The 16,511-nt window shown below is 38.7% G+C and overlaps 5 protein-coding genes across 8 annotated transcripts; 2 read left to right on the forward strand and 3 right to left on the reverse strand.

Moving 5' to 3' along the window:
- The first annotated feature begins 150 nt into the window (after window positions 1-150).
- LOC6505872 lies at window positions 151-7,071 on the forward strand. Of its 3 annotated transcripts, XM_001965003.4 has the most exons (7): window positions 151-309; window positions 379-845; window positions 4,077-4,208; window positions 4,327-4,754; window positions 4,824-4,896; window positions 5,267-6,535; window positions 6,595-7,071. In XM_001965003.4, the coding sequence occupies exons 2-7, from the start codon at window positions 381-383 to the stop codon at window positions 6,721-6,723; spliced, it is 2,496 nt and encodes an 831-aa protein (XP_001965039.1). In that variant the 5' UTR covers window positions 151-309; window positions 379-380; the 3' UTR covers window positions 6,724-7,071. The 3 variants fall into 3 exon arrangements, with proteins under 3 accessions (XP_001965039.1, XP_032310991.1, XP_014760515.1); XM_032455100.2 differs by lacking the exon at window positions 4,077-4,208; XM_014905029.3 differs by lacking the exons at window positions 151-309; window positions 379-845 and adding an exon at window positions 2,135-2,340.
- A 115-nt stretch (window positions 7,072-7,186) lies between these two features.
- LOC6504322 (vitelline membrane protein Vm34Ca) lies at window positions 7,187-7,689 on the reverse strand. Its single transcript, XM_001965004.4, has one exon. The coding sequence runs from the start codon at window positions 7,632-7,634 to the stop codon at window positions 7,278-7,280; it is 357 nt and encodes a 118-aa protein (XP_001965040.3). The 5' UTR covers window positions 7,635-7,689; the 3' UTR covers window positions 7,187-7,277.
- Window positions 7,690-8,811: 1,122 nt separating this feature from the next.
- Window positions 8,812-10,096, forward strand: LOC6505883 (FAD synthase). The gene has a single exon (XM_001965005.4). It carries the CDS (start codon window positions 8,904-8,906, stop codon window positions 9,681-9,683), a length of 780 nt encoding a protein of 259 aa, XP_001965041.1. The 5' UTR covers window positions 8,812-8,903; the 3' UTR covers window positions 9,684-10,096.
- A 101-nt stretch (window positions 10,097-10,197) lies between these two features.
- LOC6504319 lies at window positions 10,198-11,485 on the reverse strand. Its single transcript, XM_032455101.2, has 2 exons — window positions 10,890-11,485; window positions 10,198-10,832 (listed from the first exon to the last, which is right to left on the reverse strand). Exons 1-2 carry the CDS (start codon window positions 10,985-10,987, stop codon window positions 10,304-10,306), a joined length of 627 nt encoding a protein of 208 aa, XP_032310992.1. The 5' UTR covers window positions 10,988-11,485; the 3' UTR covers window positions 10,198-10,303.
- A 143-nt stretch (window positions 11,486-11,628) lies between these two features.
- LOC6504317 (fibrinogen-like protein 1) lies at window positions 11,629-13,694 on the reverse strand. Of its 2 annotated transcripts, XM_014904942.3 has the most exons (3): window positions 12,421-13,692; window positions 12,220-12,355; window positions 11,630-12,156 (listed from the first exon to the last, which is right to left on the reverse strand). In XM_014904942.3, the coding sequence occupies exons 1-2, from the start codon at window positions 13,647-13,649 to the stop codon at window positions 12,220-12,222; spliced, it is 1,365 nt and encodes a 454-aa protein (XP_014760428.1). In that variant the 5' UTR covers window positions 13,650-13,692; the 3' UTR covers window positions 11,630-12,156. The 2 variants fall into 2 exon arrangements, with proteins under 2 accessions (XP_001965043.2, XP_014760428.1); XM_001965007.4 differs by having other exon boundaries at window positions 11,629-12,355; window positions 12,421-13,694.
- Between the last annotated feature and the right edge of the window lie 2,817 nt (window positions 13,695-16,511).

The following is a 16,511-nucleotide window of genomic DNA, read 5'->3' on the forward strand; positions in this document are numbered from 1 at the left end:
GTATTTTAAAATCTAGATTTAACTACCACATTGAAGAGTGCAAAACCTTTATTGGTACGTCTAATTTTGAATTTCGCGCTTTTCGCTATAGTGTTTTCTACCACTGTTCAACAAAACTCATGTTTCCAGAAACTTACCAATACTAAAATTTTGGCTAATCAGCCAAACTAACAAAAGGTCACACTAAACGCGGAAAACATTCAACACTTTCGAACCGACGCCAATAGAATAATATAAAGAATAACAAAGTCTAGTACATACTTGTTGCGTTGGCAATAAGTTAAATTCCTCTTTAGTATCTGAAATATGGTATGTTTTTATATATTGTCGATTTATCATGGTCATGTTGCACCAAGCGCACCGAATTCTCTATTGCAGAAATGGACCTGCAACAATTCCTTACCCTGGAGCGCCAGCAATTGCAAAAGGAGCGCGAACGTCTGTCCAATCACAAAAAAGCCACGGCCGCTTGCCCTGCGGCGCGGCTGATGCATTCCCCCAACCTTAAAGTGCAATGTCGCCGGGCGAAGCAGTCCAATGAACCCGAACCTACTGAGGAATCGTCTTCCTTGGCAACCAGCGGTCAAAACGCAAACACAACAAACGAAGAACTTTACTTGGACTTGGACTTAAGCAACCTCAATGCAGTTGGCGAGGAGTTGGGGGAGGAATCGGAGGAGTTTGGCTCCGGCACCAGTCCATCGAAATCGACCAAGGAATTCGCCAACCAGCGCCAGCTGCTCATAGGCAGCGCCCGTCAGTACAAGTCGCCAAATGAGACTCTACGACGCAATTTGGATAGCGGGCGACCGCTAAGTGAGAATCGCTTGCCAATCCGGCGAAAGGTGAGTAGATTCGATCCATATATCCAATGAATTCGTGCGTTGCGCTTCACTGACGCATCACAACGCATCGGATTGCCAATTTTTAAGGCGGTTTGCCATAAATGCGCAAAATTAGTTTCTCCACGCCTCGTTGAATCTATTGGATCTTTGGAACTGTTTGAAAATCTTTAAGATTTCTGTACATCAGTTGCCTCCAAGATTTTACAGTGTTCTTTACTGCAGTTGGGTGAGTTGCGATACAGTACTTGGATTATTTTGTGGACTTCAAGTAGCAGTGATAGCAGATGTAATATACGATTATTTGTTAACTATAAGTATTATAGATAGATTATCTTTAAATTTGGTTAAGCTGACAACTATTGTTTAAACATCATAATAGAAGTATTATTAAGATTTATTATTAAGCTATATACTACCCACTTGGCTCATACACAATTGTACTCCATTAATGCATACATATCGTGATTGAGGATTCAGCGATTGCCAATTCCCGTTTTCACTTTTCAGCTTGCATTATTTATTTGATTTGAGTTCTCTAAGGGCTACCAGTCAGAGCAGCTGGTTTGTAAATAATTGCCTGTCTGGCTAACACCCTACGGCTAAGACGGCGGAGCGTATGGATTTGACGGGGATAACACGAGCGCAGTAAAATTAGTTGGACATTTTAATTATTCAGATTATTTCTTTTGGCTTTTCCGTGTTTCGTTGCGTTTTCAGCGCGGCCTCGTTTCCTTCCGCTATCAATGTTGCATGGCCCATTGTTGGAGCCGTCATCGGCGTTGGTGTTGTTATAGCCTCTACTGTTGCTATAACTGGTGTAAGTCCGACCATTTCGTGCTCCAGTTACCATTCTGGCCCGGCTGTGAGCGACTCATTGGTTTAATGAATTTGCTGGCACCGCTCTCAGTTGTAATTTGAAGCTCGTTTGTTGCGTTGGCTTTTGTTTGGCCTGAACTTGAAATTACTTTGCATACATTTCGTTATTCCATTAAATATACCACCAAAAAATACCTATATGAGGTGAGCAAAATGTGGGGGTGTGTTCCTGATTGCCGGCGAATCGAACCCAGCCAACGGAACGGACCACGGTCCTAGGGAACCATTCTAATTGACTTGATTTGGCCAACCGGCAAACGCTAGCTAGTTAACCCAAAAATCAGAGTGACGTAAACTAAATATTGATCAAATGCTAAAAATGTACTCAACCTGAAATTGTTTGACCCCAAATCAGTTTCCCTTTTTAAATTGTGTTTTATTTTAAATATTTTTTGTTAAACATTGAAAACCAAAATTTCTACTTTTCACATTAAGTTTATGGAGAGTATAGTATATATACCTGGATTCACATTGATTAGCTTAAATTCAAACTGTTGTGCACTTTCTGGATGAATTTGAAATTGGGTTTTTCGACTACTTTCATATTTAATGGCCAGCTTCGTGCATGTGGCACGTATGGGGCACGCCCAACTGTCAACTCCGCCTTCTAGTGCCTTTTGTAAGTGGCTAATGACAATGCTCAGCTTATATGTATGAAGCTCCCAGGCATTTACAATTTTTACCCTATTTAAAAAATAAACTAATGCTACAGTAGGTTAAACAGGAACTTTGGTTTCCGGGTATATTACAAATGAAAGTCATGACCTAGGCAAAGGTGGAAAGCAGACAAGTAGTAATTAAATAGCCGGTTGGGAACAGGACTAATCGGTCCTCGTGAGTCCGACAAAGTGACAGCCTATTGGTTAAGTGAGGTCATGCCAATGCCTATCACTTGACCATCTCTCCATTCGAATTAACATTCTTAACTGCCCTTGAACTTATAAAGATCCGTGGCAGCGACAACAAAGGCATCCCAACCCGTTCAGCTTTCACGCGCATTTTCGTTGGTTTTCGCACTTTCCGCACACCCACTAGCTGGCACTTAGTTAACCCAATTTTGATTTCACACGCAATCGAGTCCAATGAATGGGCGTAGTAAACAGAGCCCCTGGAATAGATTACGCACAGTGGGTGTAACATGCTCTCAATAAATATGACAGACAATTATAAAGAGAAGCATGCCGTCATCTAACAAGAAAGACATCTGAATAAATTTTAAAAAATCCAATCATAAGTATTAAAAACATCCCATCACATTTAGTTCCTCGTTGAACTGCGTAAGAATAATTAACACCAGACTTTCCACCAATCCCCACCCTGACTTGAACTGCGTGACCCCGTAGTTAGGTCCCCCTGATGCCCGTCTGTTTCGTAGTCTTCAATTTGATAGTTTCCTTGACCTGAATTACTGGCAAGTTATGGTTTTTGCGCCTTCGTTTTGTGACAGAACACTTCAGTAACTATTAACGAACTGCTACTTAATAGCAAATTGCACTTAATTATGCAAAGTTAAAACATTTACCCAGATATCCTCGGTCTCGAATGAAGCCACTCCGTTCAAATGATGGAAACGTTAAAACCTTTCTTAATTAAGGCGCCCATCATCAGGACTAATAAAGAGTGAAGCGTAATGCATGCAGCTAATAAATGGAAGTGCAGGTTAAGCTCTTCAGGCCTGGGTAGCGTAGTAGGCCGGAACAGCTGGGCCGGGTTGATAAAATGGCAGGGAGAAGCGTCTCAGCCGAGTGCCAAAGGCGCCTTCAGCAGTCGTGTTACGAAGCGTCTCGTCCTTTATATTATTATATTTGTTACCCCTTGTCTATAGGAGTTGTTTAGGCAACTGACCAACTATACGAGTATTTCAATTCTTTCTTTTGTAATTCATTTATAAAGTTCTCTGCTAATTTTAACCTTCTCAAGAGTGGGTATTTGTCCATTCGATCCCTTGTCTTGAGGGGATTGTTTGGATTATATATAATTTTGTTGATGCCGTCGGTGCACGCGATTTTCCCCGTCGACGGCATAAAAATTATGTGCAAAAATGGCAGTAGGCATTGTGGAGTGTTGGCTGGAGCAGCTCCTGCTTCGCGAAGCTCTGGTGCTACGGTGCTACTGACCCCAAAAGGCGAACGGAGAACAGAACGGAGCTGGAATAATTTGTTGCCTTACTCAGTTCCACGTCTAAAAATGTATACAAGCTTCTTGCTGGTGGTTAGTGTCGCCAAAGGAAACTGGGAGGGGGGAATTAGAAAAATGGAGTCCAGCGATAAGGAATATAGAATAAATATATACATGCAAGCATACGCCAAAGCATAGAGGACGAATGTTCACAAATGCCTTCTCTTTTCCACACAGGATGATATGGAGCAATGGGTTACGGACACATTTTATTCGTACTTCCCCGGCTTTAACAATGAAAATCAGAAGCGGCAGAATTATTTGCGTGAGCGCCAGCGCGAGAACCAGCAGAACTTTCTTAAGCACCAGGTGGGCGCCTCGATATTACCATTAAAATATTCCAATTATGTGCGAACTCTCGTTACGCTAAGCAGTGTGAAATTTATGGCCAGATAGTAAATATTTGTTTTATTTCCCCCTCCAACAGATGCTCCATCCACCGGTCACCAAGCATCAAAGACCGGGACAAGTGAGAAAGCCATCGCAGTTGGCGGCAGCGGCGGCGGCGGCTCCTGTAGAGAAACGTTCCAGCCCATCCAGCACCAGCCCCTCGAACCACAGCACAACGGATAAGACTGACTTAGAGTTAATTGTAAATAGCAATCCCAACTATGTGCCGCCCAAAATTCGGCCAGGCACCACGCGTCACAAGTTGCTCCAGGACCTGGGACACGTTGAGCTATCAAATATCGTAACCGGTGACGGCATTATGGAACGAAATCTACGCAGTGCTGAGCTGGAAACGGCGCGTAAAAAGGACTACCAGCGGGATCTCATGCAACAGATTGAGGAGAAGCGTCGCTCCATAGAGCTACTGAGGGAAAAGGAGCGACGCCAGGAGGAGGCATTAACCAGGTAACAATCTCAGTGTTAAATGCTATTATACTCTTTAATGTCCAACATTATGTTTACTTCTAACTATAGACGTCTCGAGGCTCAGCTGAAGACCATTCAACTGGAGGAACAGTTGGAAAAAGAACGTTTACGTGCTGAAAAGGTGACACTAGTTATCTAGGTTATAATTACAGTTTGTAATGTCTAAAAGAAAGGGCCTATTATTGGTAGCTAAAGCTACATAATCTCCTAGAATCAATTGCTTATTAATTTAGTGGCAGGAACTCTACCGAATGCGGAACCTTGAGTTTATTTATATGACCAAATGTTGATCTGATTAGTCCTAATTGCCTCTGATTGGTATTACCATTCGATTTGTGAACTAGGTCCCGACCAAAATCTTTCGAAAGAGAAAATTAATTGTAATTGAGGGTAATATTGATAGGATTATTAGGTGATTTAGATTCGCCACGTAATGGCACTATGTTGTAATTGAATTAAAATTCTCTTAACTTTGTTCATTGTGTTGGCAGGCTCGCATCGACTCGGAACAAAATCGCTTGATGCGGGAACAGTTGCTGGCTAAGCTGGAACAGGACGCTCAGTTGCTGCACGCCAAGGAGACCAATAATCTTGCTGAATCGCGCAGTAAAAACAAAAGCAACCAGAACATCAATATCAGCACAGAACCCAACGCCAATAGGGTCTATAAGTACTTCAGTAATTCCGCACACCACGAATACAGACGGGGTCAGCCCTTGCCGCCGGCAGTGGAGCTGGACTTTGAGGTGCCCCAAATGGCTAAGATCGAGCGCGAGTGCTTCCATCTGTGCGAGAAGATCTGTCCGCTGTGTGATGAGCCGCTAAAGAGCTATGAGAGCTGTTGTCTGCGATGCCAGCGGAAGCTCGCTTTAAAAATGAAGCAAAAAGAGCCGCGTCGCGACGGGGAAAATGGTGGCAAAAATAGCAATGATGCAGATGGAAACAAGGAGGAAGACGAACTGGATGCTGAGGAAGATGGGAGTGCCAGCCATCGTTGCCAGAGTAGTTACGCCCTGGTGTGTCACAAATGTGAGCGTCTGTACGCCATGTGCGCCCAGTGTTTGGCCAAGAGCGATGTGTGTTGGGCCTGTCAACGGGAGCGAAATGTCTGCATGAACTGCCGTCGAAACCTGTGCTCGTTTTGCCTTGAGGAGATCGCGTGCGGCAGGGACGCTGAACGAGCCCACGTTAATGACAAGGAACCGACCTCGGAGAATGCTTTTCAAGTGCTCGAACTCAACTATGCTGTGCCGGCAGCCAAGGATTCTACGGACAGCAATCATGCAGAAGCCTCTCCGCCGTATTCCCTCAACATTGCGCGCAATTCGGTGTTTCATGCCGACTACAAGCCCACGCCGGTTAAACCGTCGATTGTCGAAGAGCTGCCCGCGGCCTCGGGAAGTGCCAATACTAGTTTTGAGCTTGATAGCGCCGATGAGCAGGCCGTGGAACGAGTGCGGCGCCAGACAGATCAGCGTTTGTCGCGCTACCTCAAAAACTACGGTGATCTGGCGACCAAGAAGCAGCAACAACAACAGCAGCTGGAGTTGCAGCGCAGTAAAAGCGAATCCCGTAATCGGGGCACTCAAACCTTGCCGCAGAGCTTGGCCAGAAGAGATGTGGTTCTCAGAGAGGCCGCGGGTCACAATCTGTCCATGCCATTACTTCGTGAAATGCCCAAAATGACCCGCCAGGAGACGGGTACAACGCTGGCGGGGAATGGCCAGCGGAAAATCGACAACCTTAAAAAGCGATGGGAGGTAAGGGATGCATATCTTCTAAATTTTGTTCAATTGTATTTAAAAGTCATTCTAAACAGGTTCCGGCTGTGCAGAAGTTCACTGTTTCAACGACGTCCCCGAAAATCTTAACCCAAGTTGGAGCCATCCGAAAACAGTTGCAGGCTGCCCGTTTCTTTGACGAGGTTGCCGAGCCAGAAGATTATTAAGAGGAAATCAATGACACTTTTTCTTACAAAGTCAAAAAATGTTTAAATTGATTTCTTTTTACATTTTTTTGTAAATCAAAGCAAAAACGAATTTACTTCTCTCGGAAGTCTTCACATTTTTAAACAATTACCACTCTTGTTTCACTTTGATTTGTTACGAAACTCATACAGAGACATATTATTATTATAAGCTGATTCCAAGTGCTTCGGCTGTATCATGCAGCGATTTTAATACATAAGCCATAAAGTTTGTTAAAGTTAATTTTTCTTATTTTTTTACAAATGTATATTAACGGCAACGATGTTAATTAGAAAAATAAAGGAAACAAACTGTCCTAACTAACTCAATATTAATATATTTTTGATTTTTTAATCCTTGGTTGAATGAATTTGTTTTTTTTGTGCCCACAAGATTTGACATCTTTAAAATGACTTCCCAAACTTAAAAAACGAAGAAATTGTTTGTTTATGTTTTAACATAATTTTTTTTATATTTTTTATTCTTGCATGGTTTTTGTCTTTGTGTCTGTGATCTGTGGAATCTTTTGATCAGATTACCATTGGGCGGCATGGTGGGCGTAGACGGGGGCGTACTGCGAGTAGGCACCGGCGGATCCATAGCTGGGAGCTGGGGCGCTGCACGGGACTGGGGCCAGGTTGGGCTGGCAGCTGAACAGGTAGTTCTTGGGGCAGGGTGGGGCCGGGATGGAGACTGGAGCCGAGTAGGCTGGGGCGGCCGGGGCAGCGGGGGCAGCCGAGTAAGCGGGAGCTGCAGGAGCGGCGTAGGCCGGAGCAGCGGCCGGCTTGCCGTATCCACCACCGTAGGAGGAGCCCAGCATCTTGTCATCCTTGTCGGCGGCGACGTAAGCGGCCAGCAGGCAGAAGGTGGCGACGATGGCGATGCACTTCATGTTGATTGATTGGTGGTTTCTTAGACTGGTTGGAAGCAGACTGTGATGCTTTCCACTTCGCTCCGTGGGCTTTATATACACCGATAGCTCTGACAGCTGCATCGAAAACTGCCGATCCAAGCACTGACCAAGTTTTAGTTCACCCAACGACGACCCCCCGAGTCCGATGGGAGTGTGCACTGAGGCTTTTTGCATGGCCAACAGAAAGTGAAAAGAACAAACATTTCCTCCACTTTTTTGGGCCACTGAACTTGTTGAGTAAACAAATTGTCATATGCCAAATTTATAAACTGAATATGATGAATTATGGAAATAGCGGAACCAAACTTTCGGTGGAAATGCCAACTTTTTACTTAGGTGAAAAAAAGTCATCGAGCCGTTCAAATAATTGTGTCGCCTAGATTATTGCAATGTTGATATTTATATTTGTTTTTTATATAAAAATATTGATTTAAAAATGAAGACGATAATAAAAATAAAAATGAAACGAAGAATATATATTTCAAAATGGTTTTATGTTAGCTTTATGACTATGAATGATAACATTTTTATAATGAAACAACTAAATTACTAATAATAATGTAAATGTTTAGTAATGATTGTTTGAATTTTGGTTTTTAACTATATTTTCGTTAAATTTATTTTGTATTAATATTTACAATTATAAAATTATAACTGTATATCCCAAAACATGAGTCCTTGACCAACCGTCCTTCCATTTCTTCCAAAAACCAAAAACTCCAATAGGCAAATATTTTTTATATTAATTGACATCATACATTATTAATAATAAATATTTTTCAGCTACTAATTAATATAATAAATTAACACTTTAATTATATTCAAATAACGAGCAATTGTTGAAAAATAAAACAGGTAAAGCTTGACGTAGTTTAGGTCATTGTAAATAAATTTTTAGAAAATAAATAGTAGTAGTTTCTACGTTAAGTAAAATAATTTTGGAAACTTTTTTAAAAAGTAACAGAATTAGAATTTATTATCTGAAACTACAAAGGTAAAGATGTTCACAGTTCCATTATTAATTTTTTAAGAGGAGTAGAGTCAAAATTAAAAGTATATCTAACAAATTTTTTATTAAATATTTTATAAGAATGCGTCAATTTGTTGTAAAAACGAAGAAAACTATTTTTCGTAGCAGGCGGAACTAAATTACTAGAAACCTATCCAAACTGTCTGTAAATGACATCGACTATCTGAATCTGAGATACAGATTCTGAATCGACCCCAAACCCAGTCTAGATTATTGAAATGAAATTCGCTTGGCAGTTGAGGCATAGCGTCTTCCACATATACTTGAAGATCCGACGGTTGCACGTTTCGTCAGCGGAAAGCGTTATGGAGAAGACCAACCTGAATGTGGAGTTGCGGGAAAAACTCAACCGTTCCAGCGGGTTGATAAAACGAGCAATGGATTTGTACAGTCCCACCGAGTGGATAGTCAGCTTCAACGGTGGCAAGGATTGCACGGTGATGCTGGACATTATGGCCAAGATGAAGCCGCCAGCAGTGACCCTGCGGGCTGTTTATGTCAAGTCACTCGATCCCTTCGAGGAAATGGAGAAGTTCATCCATGCCAGTTCTCAGCGCTATGGAATGCAGTTGCGGCGCTACAATGGAATCCTCAAGCTGGCTATTGAGCAGCTGGTGGCTGAGGAACCTCAATTGAAAGCCGTGTTCCTCGGTTGTCGGCACAGCGATCCCGGCTGCTCCAACCTGGCGGAGATGATGCCTTGCGATAATGGTTGGCCGCCTTTGATGCGGATCTTCCCATTGCTGGAGTGGAGCTACCATGACATTTGGAGCTATTTGCGGGCCTACAGCCTGCCATATTGCAGTCTCTACGATCAGGGCTACACGTCTCTGGGGGACCGTCACTCGACGCACCTCAATCCCAGTCTATTGGTTTACGACAAGAAGCTGGGTAAGCTCACCTACCGGGCAGCCTATGAACTGGAAGACTCCCGCCTGGAGCGGGCCAACAGGATTGAGTCGGGCCAGGTGTCGGCGGAGAAGTTAGAAAAAAAATAGTATTGTCTGGCGAGGTCAAGCTCAGGGGCACTTTGATTCATTGCTCTTGACTTTATTTTATTTATTTAACTTTTTTGATGCCACTTTACTCTTAAAACTAAATGCCAATGTGGGCCAGTAAGTATGAGCTAACTGGGCCGCCAACTTTGGCAAGACCTCATTTCACATAGCAACGTTTCGCTTATCAGGCAGTATGGTATGGTCAACTCTGACAATCCGGGTTATAATCCCTTATAAAAAATAGTATCTGTTTATAAGAGAACGTTTGGTGAAAGTACCCTGCTTTTGGTGAATGTGGTGAAAAGCTTTTAGGACTCAAAGTTCAGGAAGATTGGTACTGCAAGCTTTCAAGAAACAAAAAATGCATTCTATGTGTTATATTTTTTAAATTTTTAATAAAAATAAAGATTGAAATATATTCAAAATTGAATAGTTTTAAAATTCAAGTAATAACAAAAAATTATTTTATTTAAAAACTCTAAAACAACGTATATATAAAACTAAGCTTTTAATATATATTTCAAACCATCTTTAATAAAATTGTTTTTAATCTTGAGTCTAACATAATTGATTAACTAATTTTAAAGTTTTTTTCCGAAAAATAAAATAATTTTATCAAGTCATTTAAGTCCTTTAATGAAGTAGACAAAATTATTGGCTGTCTTGGACGAATCGCCAGTTGGTGGCTGTGATGTGGAAGTAGTTACATCCGTTCCCTCATCTCCCACCAACAGAAGATGCTGATTCTGATCCGGACATGATGGCTTTCTAGGCACTTGTTCTCGATTTTCGATCTTGTTGTCACCGGTAAAGTGTTCCGTTGAAGGACCCAAAAGGTCTCGGTATACTTTCCACAGACTTTGATCCTCGGAACGTTCGAGCCAGTTGAGCAAGTCCTGAATGGTTTTGTCGTGTCGGTGAGCCATCTCCTCATCGAAAGGCGGATGCTTCCGGGTTGCGAACTGTGCTCGGTATCCGGTTTTGTTCGTCTTCGGGGTTAGACTTACTCGGTACCAGTCCTGATCCTTTGGATCCTGACCCAACAATGCATATTCGAAATCTGGCACCACTGAAGTTGATTCCGTTCGGTATCCCAGTTGTAGGTTGGAAGCCAAAAAACTGCTGTTTAAAGCAGCAGACGGTCCTTGTCTATTTGTTAATTTAAATTGTATATTTTTTGAATTATATTAAGTTTATTATAAATACCCCAATCGATTGTATCTGGGTAGGCCAGCTGGTATGGCATTTCCACTGCTAGCCATCACACAAAACAGAAATACTCCCAGATCCGATTTGCTCCACATTTCAACAATTTTCGCTGAGTGCTACGAAGTTTTCAACTTTTCTGGGTTATATACTCCATCGATAGTTTCTACTTTTTTTTTGTCTTTTTCACCACTCGGCCGGGTTTCGTTTTCGGCGTAGAAACCGCCAGGTAAATGTATCTATAATGATTTTAATTCCCCAAGCGGAACTTCTCAAATAACCAATGCTCGCGATAGATGGTCACGTTTATGCTTTGAATTACAGTTTGCAAAAAGCTGCTAATGTTGAATAAATTTTCAAATGTCATATATGTAAATATATTTAAAAGTATCACTGAATCTTAGGTTTTCCTACAATATCTGTGCCATTTTTCCTCCGATAAGAGGATATGGGAAAAGAATTACCATTTGTGCATCAGGACTATAATCTTCTTAAAAATATGAAAAATATGATGTTACTATATTGGGAGATTACTATAATTGGGAGATTTCTAAATGGATTTTATACAATTTATTCCACTTCCATATTTTAGGTAGCATGTTTTCATACTTTTTTCTCCTTAAAGTATGCAACCAAATCCAGTTTTACATTTAAAAAATTATTTTTAAATGGTTTTTCAATTTTTTTTAAAGAAAGACAAAGAGTACCGGGTATCCTAAAGTCAAGCAACTCATGTTTTTTTCTTATTTTGTTTATTTATTTTTTAATTGTTATATTTAATTTTCTAATAACTATATGATATTTAATTTTTGTTTCTTTTGGATTTGTTTGTTTAATAAATTTTTAAGCGTTTCTTAATTTATAATTTAATTGGTTTTTCATTAATTTCACTTTGGCGTGTTTCCAGGTGTTACGGTTGAATGAAAATTAAGCCGGGCTTGTCTTGAAACATAGAGCCTATCCACAATCCGGGCTTGTCTTATCTGTTTTAATAAAAGCAGTTTTGGTTTGAACTTATCCTATGCACATACATAAATATTTGCGAACTCTACAGGATCGAAGATTATTTAAAGCCACTTTTCAAGCTTATTACTATAATCTAACTATATTATAGTAGTTCTTATAAAAAATTTACATTCTAAACAACCTTGACGATAAAAATTGGCAAAAATAAGAGTATACTTCATCCATTTGACGAGACATGTCTTCTAGTGACCATGGTTAATGGCTCTAAAAAATAGAATAAAATTGGTTTTGAAGCTAGCATCTGAAAGTATATATAACTGTATACCCTTCTGTAACAAAGTTTCTAAATTAATCCAAAATTTACTTAAAAAAGTTTTGGTCTTATCGTAATTTCAACAGATGTAAGAGAAACAGACCAGTCGTAATTGTGCCAACTTCCCCAATTTATCCCATCCTCATTCTCCGATTTACCATCTTTGTGAAAGTGTCCGTTCAGAAAGCTGTAAATTCAAGAATGAAGCTTTACATTATTAAGATTTTACAATATTTTAATTTTACGGTATACCTGGTTCCACATGACTTAAACCACCAGCCACCTCCATCTTCAGCGCAATTGCCTTCCTCCAGGTCATTATCCCAGTCAAATGTTGAGAACTTCATGTTCAAATTGTTGTTAAGGGAATCGCCTGCGTCTCCAGTGGGACGTCCAACCGATTCCAATGGATAGGAATCCCTTCCACTACCAATCTTGAAATCATCATACTTTTCGAAAGCAGTGGATCCATCCACTTTTCCCAGACGGATAAGTAGCTCGTGCTGTCTCGATTGAGTTATGAGGTGCAACTTCTCCAGGCCTAAGAAGAATTCCCCTGTCAAATTTCCAAACCCATCTCTGTATTCCGTCCAATTGCGATCAAATTTCACGCTGCCATCCATCCGTCTCTGAATTACCATCCATCCAGATCCATTGCAAGGAGCCTCAAATGCACTCACTCCCGGAAGCTTTATATGGAAAAGGCCTTTGCCGGAGGGGAGACAAGAGTTTATTTCATCACATGTTGAAAATTTTTCATTAGTTTCTGTTAAGTTTTGGGATATAACATTTATTTGACTAGTTAGGGCCTCATTCAGGGCGTCCTTGCTCCTTGCCTGATCTGTCTTCTCCAGGATTTCGTTGTCTTTTTTATTCAGTAGATCGTCTTTTCTTTTAATCTCCTCTTTGTGTTCCTGGATCTCCTTTTCTTTTTCCATCAAAGAATTCATGTTTTTAATAATATTGTCCGAACAACTAAGCAGTTTTTTACTAAAATCGTCTTTTTCTTCCCTAGCTTTTTTAAGTTCTTCACTTTTTTGGTTTATTTGATTTTTTAATGAATTTATAATCGTTTCTTTATTTTCAATTTCATTGTTTTTTTGGCTTATTTCACTTTTAAAAATCCTTATCAGCTCTTCATTGCTACTTTGTGCTTTCATAAGAGCATCGTTGTTTTTGGTCAGGGTATTGATTGTGTTTTTTTGCTCATCGTTGCTTTTGATCAACGCATATAAATTCTCTTCTTTTATTTTATTTTCGTTTATCACATCCATCAACTGTTCATTTAGGTTTTGGCTTTTATCCGCGGACGTTTTAAATTGCATGAAATGGTCTAAAACAGGCTTTATAACTTTAAAACAACTCGGACTGCACTCAATAACTTCTTCTGGTACTGTACTATTAAAAGGCTCTTCATCGGCAACAGTTAAATCTGTCAGAAATAAAAGTGATATAAGTACTACTATAACGCTCGGTCCCATGCTGTGCTTCTAGGTCTCTATATAAGCGTTGAATAAAAACCAAGCCGGGTTTGACTTAGAATGAAAAGTCGGTGCTCCTGTACTTGTATAATAAGAAAAGCTTTAACCTTTTCCGAGGTTATCATTAATGATTCTAGCAACAAGATTGATTATATACGGCAGTTTATTTGTGCTACTTTTTACATATGGGTAATTCTCTAATGTCGATCGCGACATTCGTACGCATTCCAACTGGAAAAAATCAATGTGCTAAGCATGTTTTTTATTTTGACAAAAGTGAATCTAATAGGTCTTAATAAGTTGTATAATTGGTGTAAATATTAATTTTGGAAGACTTTTTGTTTTTAGAATATTCAAAAAAAACTAGGGCTGTCGCACGCGACAAAAAACAGAAGTTACTTTTTCAAAAACCATTTCAAACGCTGATTTTAGCGAAACCTGATGGAAAATTTGTCTGCAATCAATTTCAAAACGTGATTAATTACACAGGCCGACAATTTCCAACTTTTTTTTTCCTCCAAGCATAATTTTACCTGCTCCATAATCTTTAGGCTCCCCTGAACCAAAGTGCAGAACAAACATAGGTTCTATCACCCACCGTTTCCGCGGTACACCTAAGAGAAGAAATTGATCAGATTTTACCATATATTGAATTATGTAGGCCGTGAAATGGCTACGACCATTATTGTTTCCAGTACATATCATTTTTGAAATGTATGTGTACCAACTAAAATTAAAAAATGGTATCTAGCAGTTACCATATCTTTGGAATACTCATCCAAAGTTGAAATCTCAGATTTTCTACGTTAATTTTTGCTCTTCTATGATTTTTTCCCAAACATTTTTCTATGGAAGATTTTTATTTTCTTATTGAAATCAGTAGATCGTACCATGTTTTAATTTTGGATTTAAGGAAAAACTCGGAATAATGTTATTGAATTTAATATAGGTGGTTCAACAATATTTTCTTTAATTAAATTGGAGTTTTTAATCTCATATTTTCAAAAAGTCATGGCTATCTAAAACTGTTTCTATATTCAAAACGTATCTATTGCAGGCTCAGCTTGTTTAGTAAAGCTTTACAGAAGTTGTAGATAGCCATGACTTTTTGAAAATATGAGATTAAAAACTCCAATTTAATTGAAGAAAATATTGTTGAACCGCCTATATTAAATTCAATAAAATTATTTCGAGTTTTTCCTTAAATCCAAAATTAAAACATGGTATGATCTACTGATTTCAATAAGGAAATAAAAATCTTCCATAGAAAAATGTTTGGGGAAAAATCATAGAAGAGAAAAAATTAACGTAGAAAATCTGAGATTTCAACTTTGGATGAGTATTCCAAAGATATGGTAACTGCTAGATACCATTTTTTAATTTTAGTTGGTACACATACATTTCAAAAATGATATGTACTGGAAACAATGATGGTCGTAGCCATTTCACGGCCTACATAATTCAATATATGGTAAAATTTGATCAATTTCTTCTCTTAGGTGTACCGCGGAAACGGTGGGTGATAGAACCTATGTTTGTTCTGCACTTTGGTTCAGGGGAGCCTAAAGGTTATGGAGCAGGTAAAATTATGCGTGGAGATTTTTTGCTGTTGGCCTGTGTTATTTGATCTTAGTAATTCTTTTTGTTTCACTTAAAATTATTTGGTAGTTTTTTTTAAATTCAATTTTATTCACTGTCGCACGCGACAGTTTCTTCCATCATATTTTTTTAGTTGTTTTTGTACTTTTAAAATAATGAAACGTGAATTTGGAGATTCTAAGTTTAATAAGAATTAATTTAGAGCTAAAAAAAATTAATTTAGGTTTCAAACATAACAAACAAGGAGGAAAGTAATATAATTATATGTAATATAATAATATAATTTTTTTTAATTGGTGTCATTATTTTTTAAATTTTGTCTCCAACGCTTGCAGCTGACTTTATTATTATATTTTTCATTCATCTGCATTAATAAAAAGCAAACAAAAAATAAAAAAAAAATTTTTAAATAAAAAAATTTTTTACCATGTCGCACGCGACAAACTTAAAAAAAGTTTATAACCGAATGCACTACTTATATTTCACAAAATTTTTTTTTAATACTTAAATATCCAATTTTATGTTTGGACCCAAGTTTTGATGGTCATTCGACAAATTTCTTCGACGCACTGATAACAAATGTTCTTTTTCAATGTCGCACGCGACAATGAAATAAACTGATAATCTGATAAGAAATTCTTAGTAATTAGCAATCGCATCGTTTGTTTTACATTATTGTTGTAATCTTTGGTTATTAGCCGATATTACAAATAGTGAATATGAATGCAGTTTAACTCTCTTTACGAAAATTATGTAAAACAAATTGTGCCGCTGAAATGCTAAAAACTAAACTTTCGCACATTTGAGACTTTGGATTAAAATATTTCGAAATGTGTTATAAGTAAATGTTAAATATTAATAAATTAGTTAAATTTAATATGTTCCCTATAAAAATGTGTGAGAAAAACATTCTTTTATTGAGTTTGAATTTTTTTGTCACGGTTGACCTTTCGGGAGAATTACCCATATATACTTTAAGAATGCAGTTTTTTTTTCAATTTTGCTTTAGCTCTTTAAACAGTTTGCTCTCGCTGATCGAGACCTGTGCACTTCTATAAGAATTCTGAGCTTTACGCCAAATTCAATAATAATTAATAACTTTCGTACATTTTTCAATCTTATGCACAGAATCATTGGCTAAGTAAACAACAACTTCATAGAGACTGCAATCTTGCTTATACAATGCAATTTCTGTTTCTGTTTGGCACTCCAAAATCTAAATGAACTTTTCTGTTAAACTAAGAAAAGGTTTTTCCTTATGTT

The sequence above is a fragment of the Drosophila ananassae genome, chromosome 3R (genome assembly GCF_017639315.1).
Source record: "Drosophila ananassae strain 14024-0371.13 chromosome 3R, ASM1763931v2, whole genome shotgun sequence".
NCBI lineage: Eukaryota > Metazoa > Arthropoda > Insecta > Diptera > Drosophilidae > Drosophila > Drosophila ananassae.

Coding starts and splice junctions, on each gene's coding strand:
- LOC6504317 (XM_001965007.4), bottom strand. CDS start 13,649: ATGGGACCGAGCGTTATAGTAGTACTTATATCACTTTTATTTCTGACA. Junction 12,356..12,420: donor TTTAAGTCATGTGGAACCAG/GTATACCGTAAA, acceptor TTGAATTTACAG/CTTTCTGAACGGACACTTTC.
- LOC6505883 (XM_001965005.4), top strand. CDS start 8,904: ATGAAATTCGCTTGGCAGTTGAGGCATAGCGTCTTCCACATATACTTG.
- LOC6504319 (XM_032455101.2), bottom strand. CDS start 10,987: ATGTGGAGCAAATCGGATCTGGGAGTATTTCTGTTTTGTGTGATGGCT. Junction 10,833..10,889: donor CCCAGATACAATCGATTGGG/GTATTTATAATA, acceptor ATTAACAAATAG/ACAAGGACCGTCTGCTGCTT.
- LOC6504322 (XM_001965004.4), bottom strand. CDS start 7,634: ATGAAGTGCATCGCCATCGTCGCCACCTTCTGCCTGCTGGCCGCTTAC.
- LOC6505872 (XM_001965003.4), top strand. CDS start 381: ATGGACCTGCAACAATTCCTTACCCTGGAGCGCCAGCAATTGCAAAAG. Junction 4,209..4,326: donor AGAACTTTCTTAAGCACCAG/GTGGGCGCCTCG, acceptor CCCCTCCAACAG/ATGCTCCATCCACCGGTCAC. Junction 4,897..5,266: donor AACGTTTACGTGCTGAAAAG/GTGACACTAGTT, acceptor TTGTGTTGGCAG/GCTCGCATCGACTCGGAACA.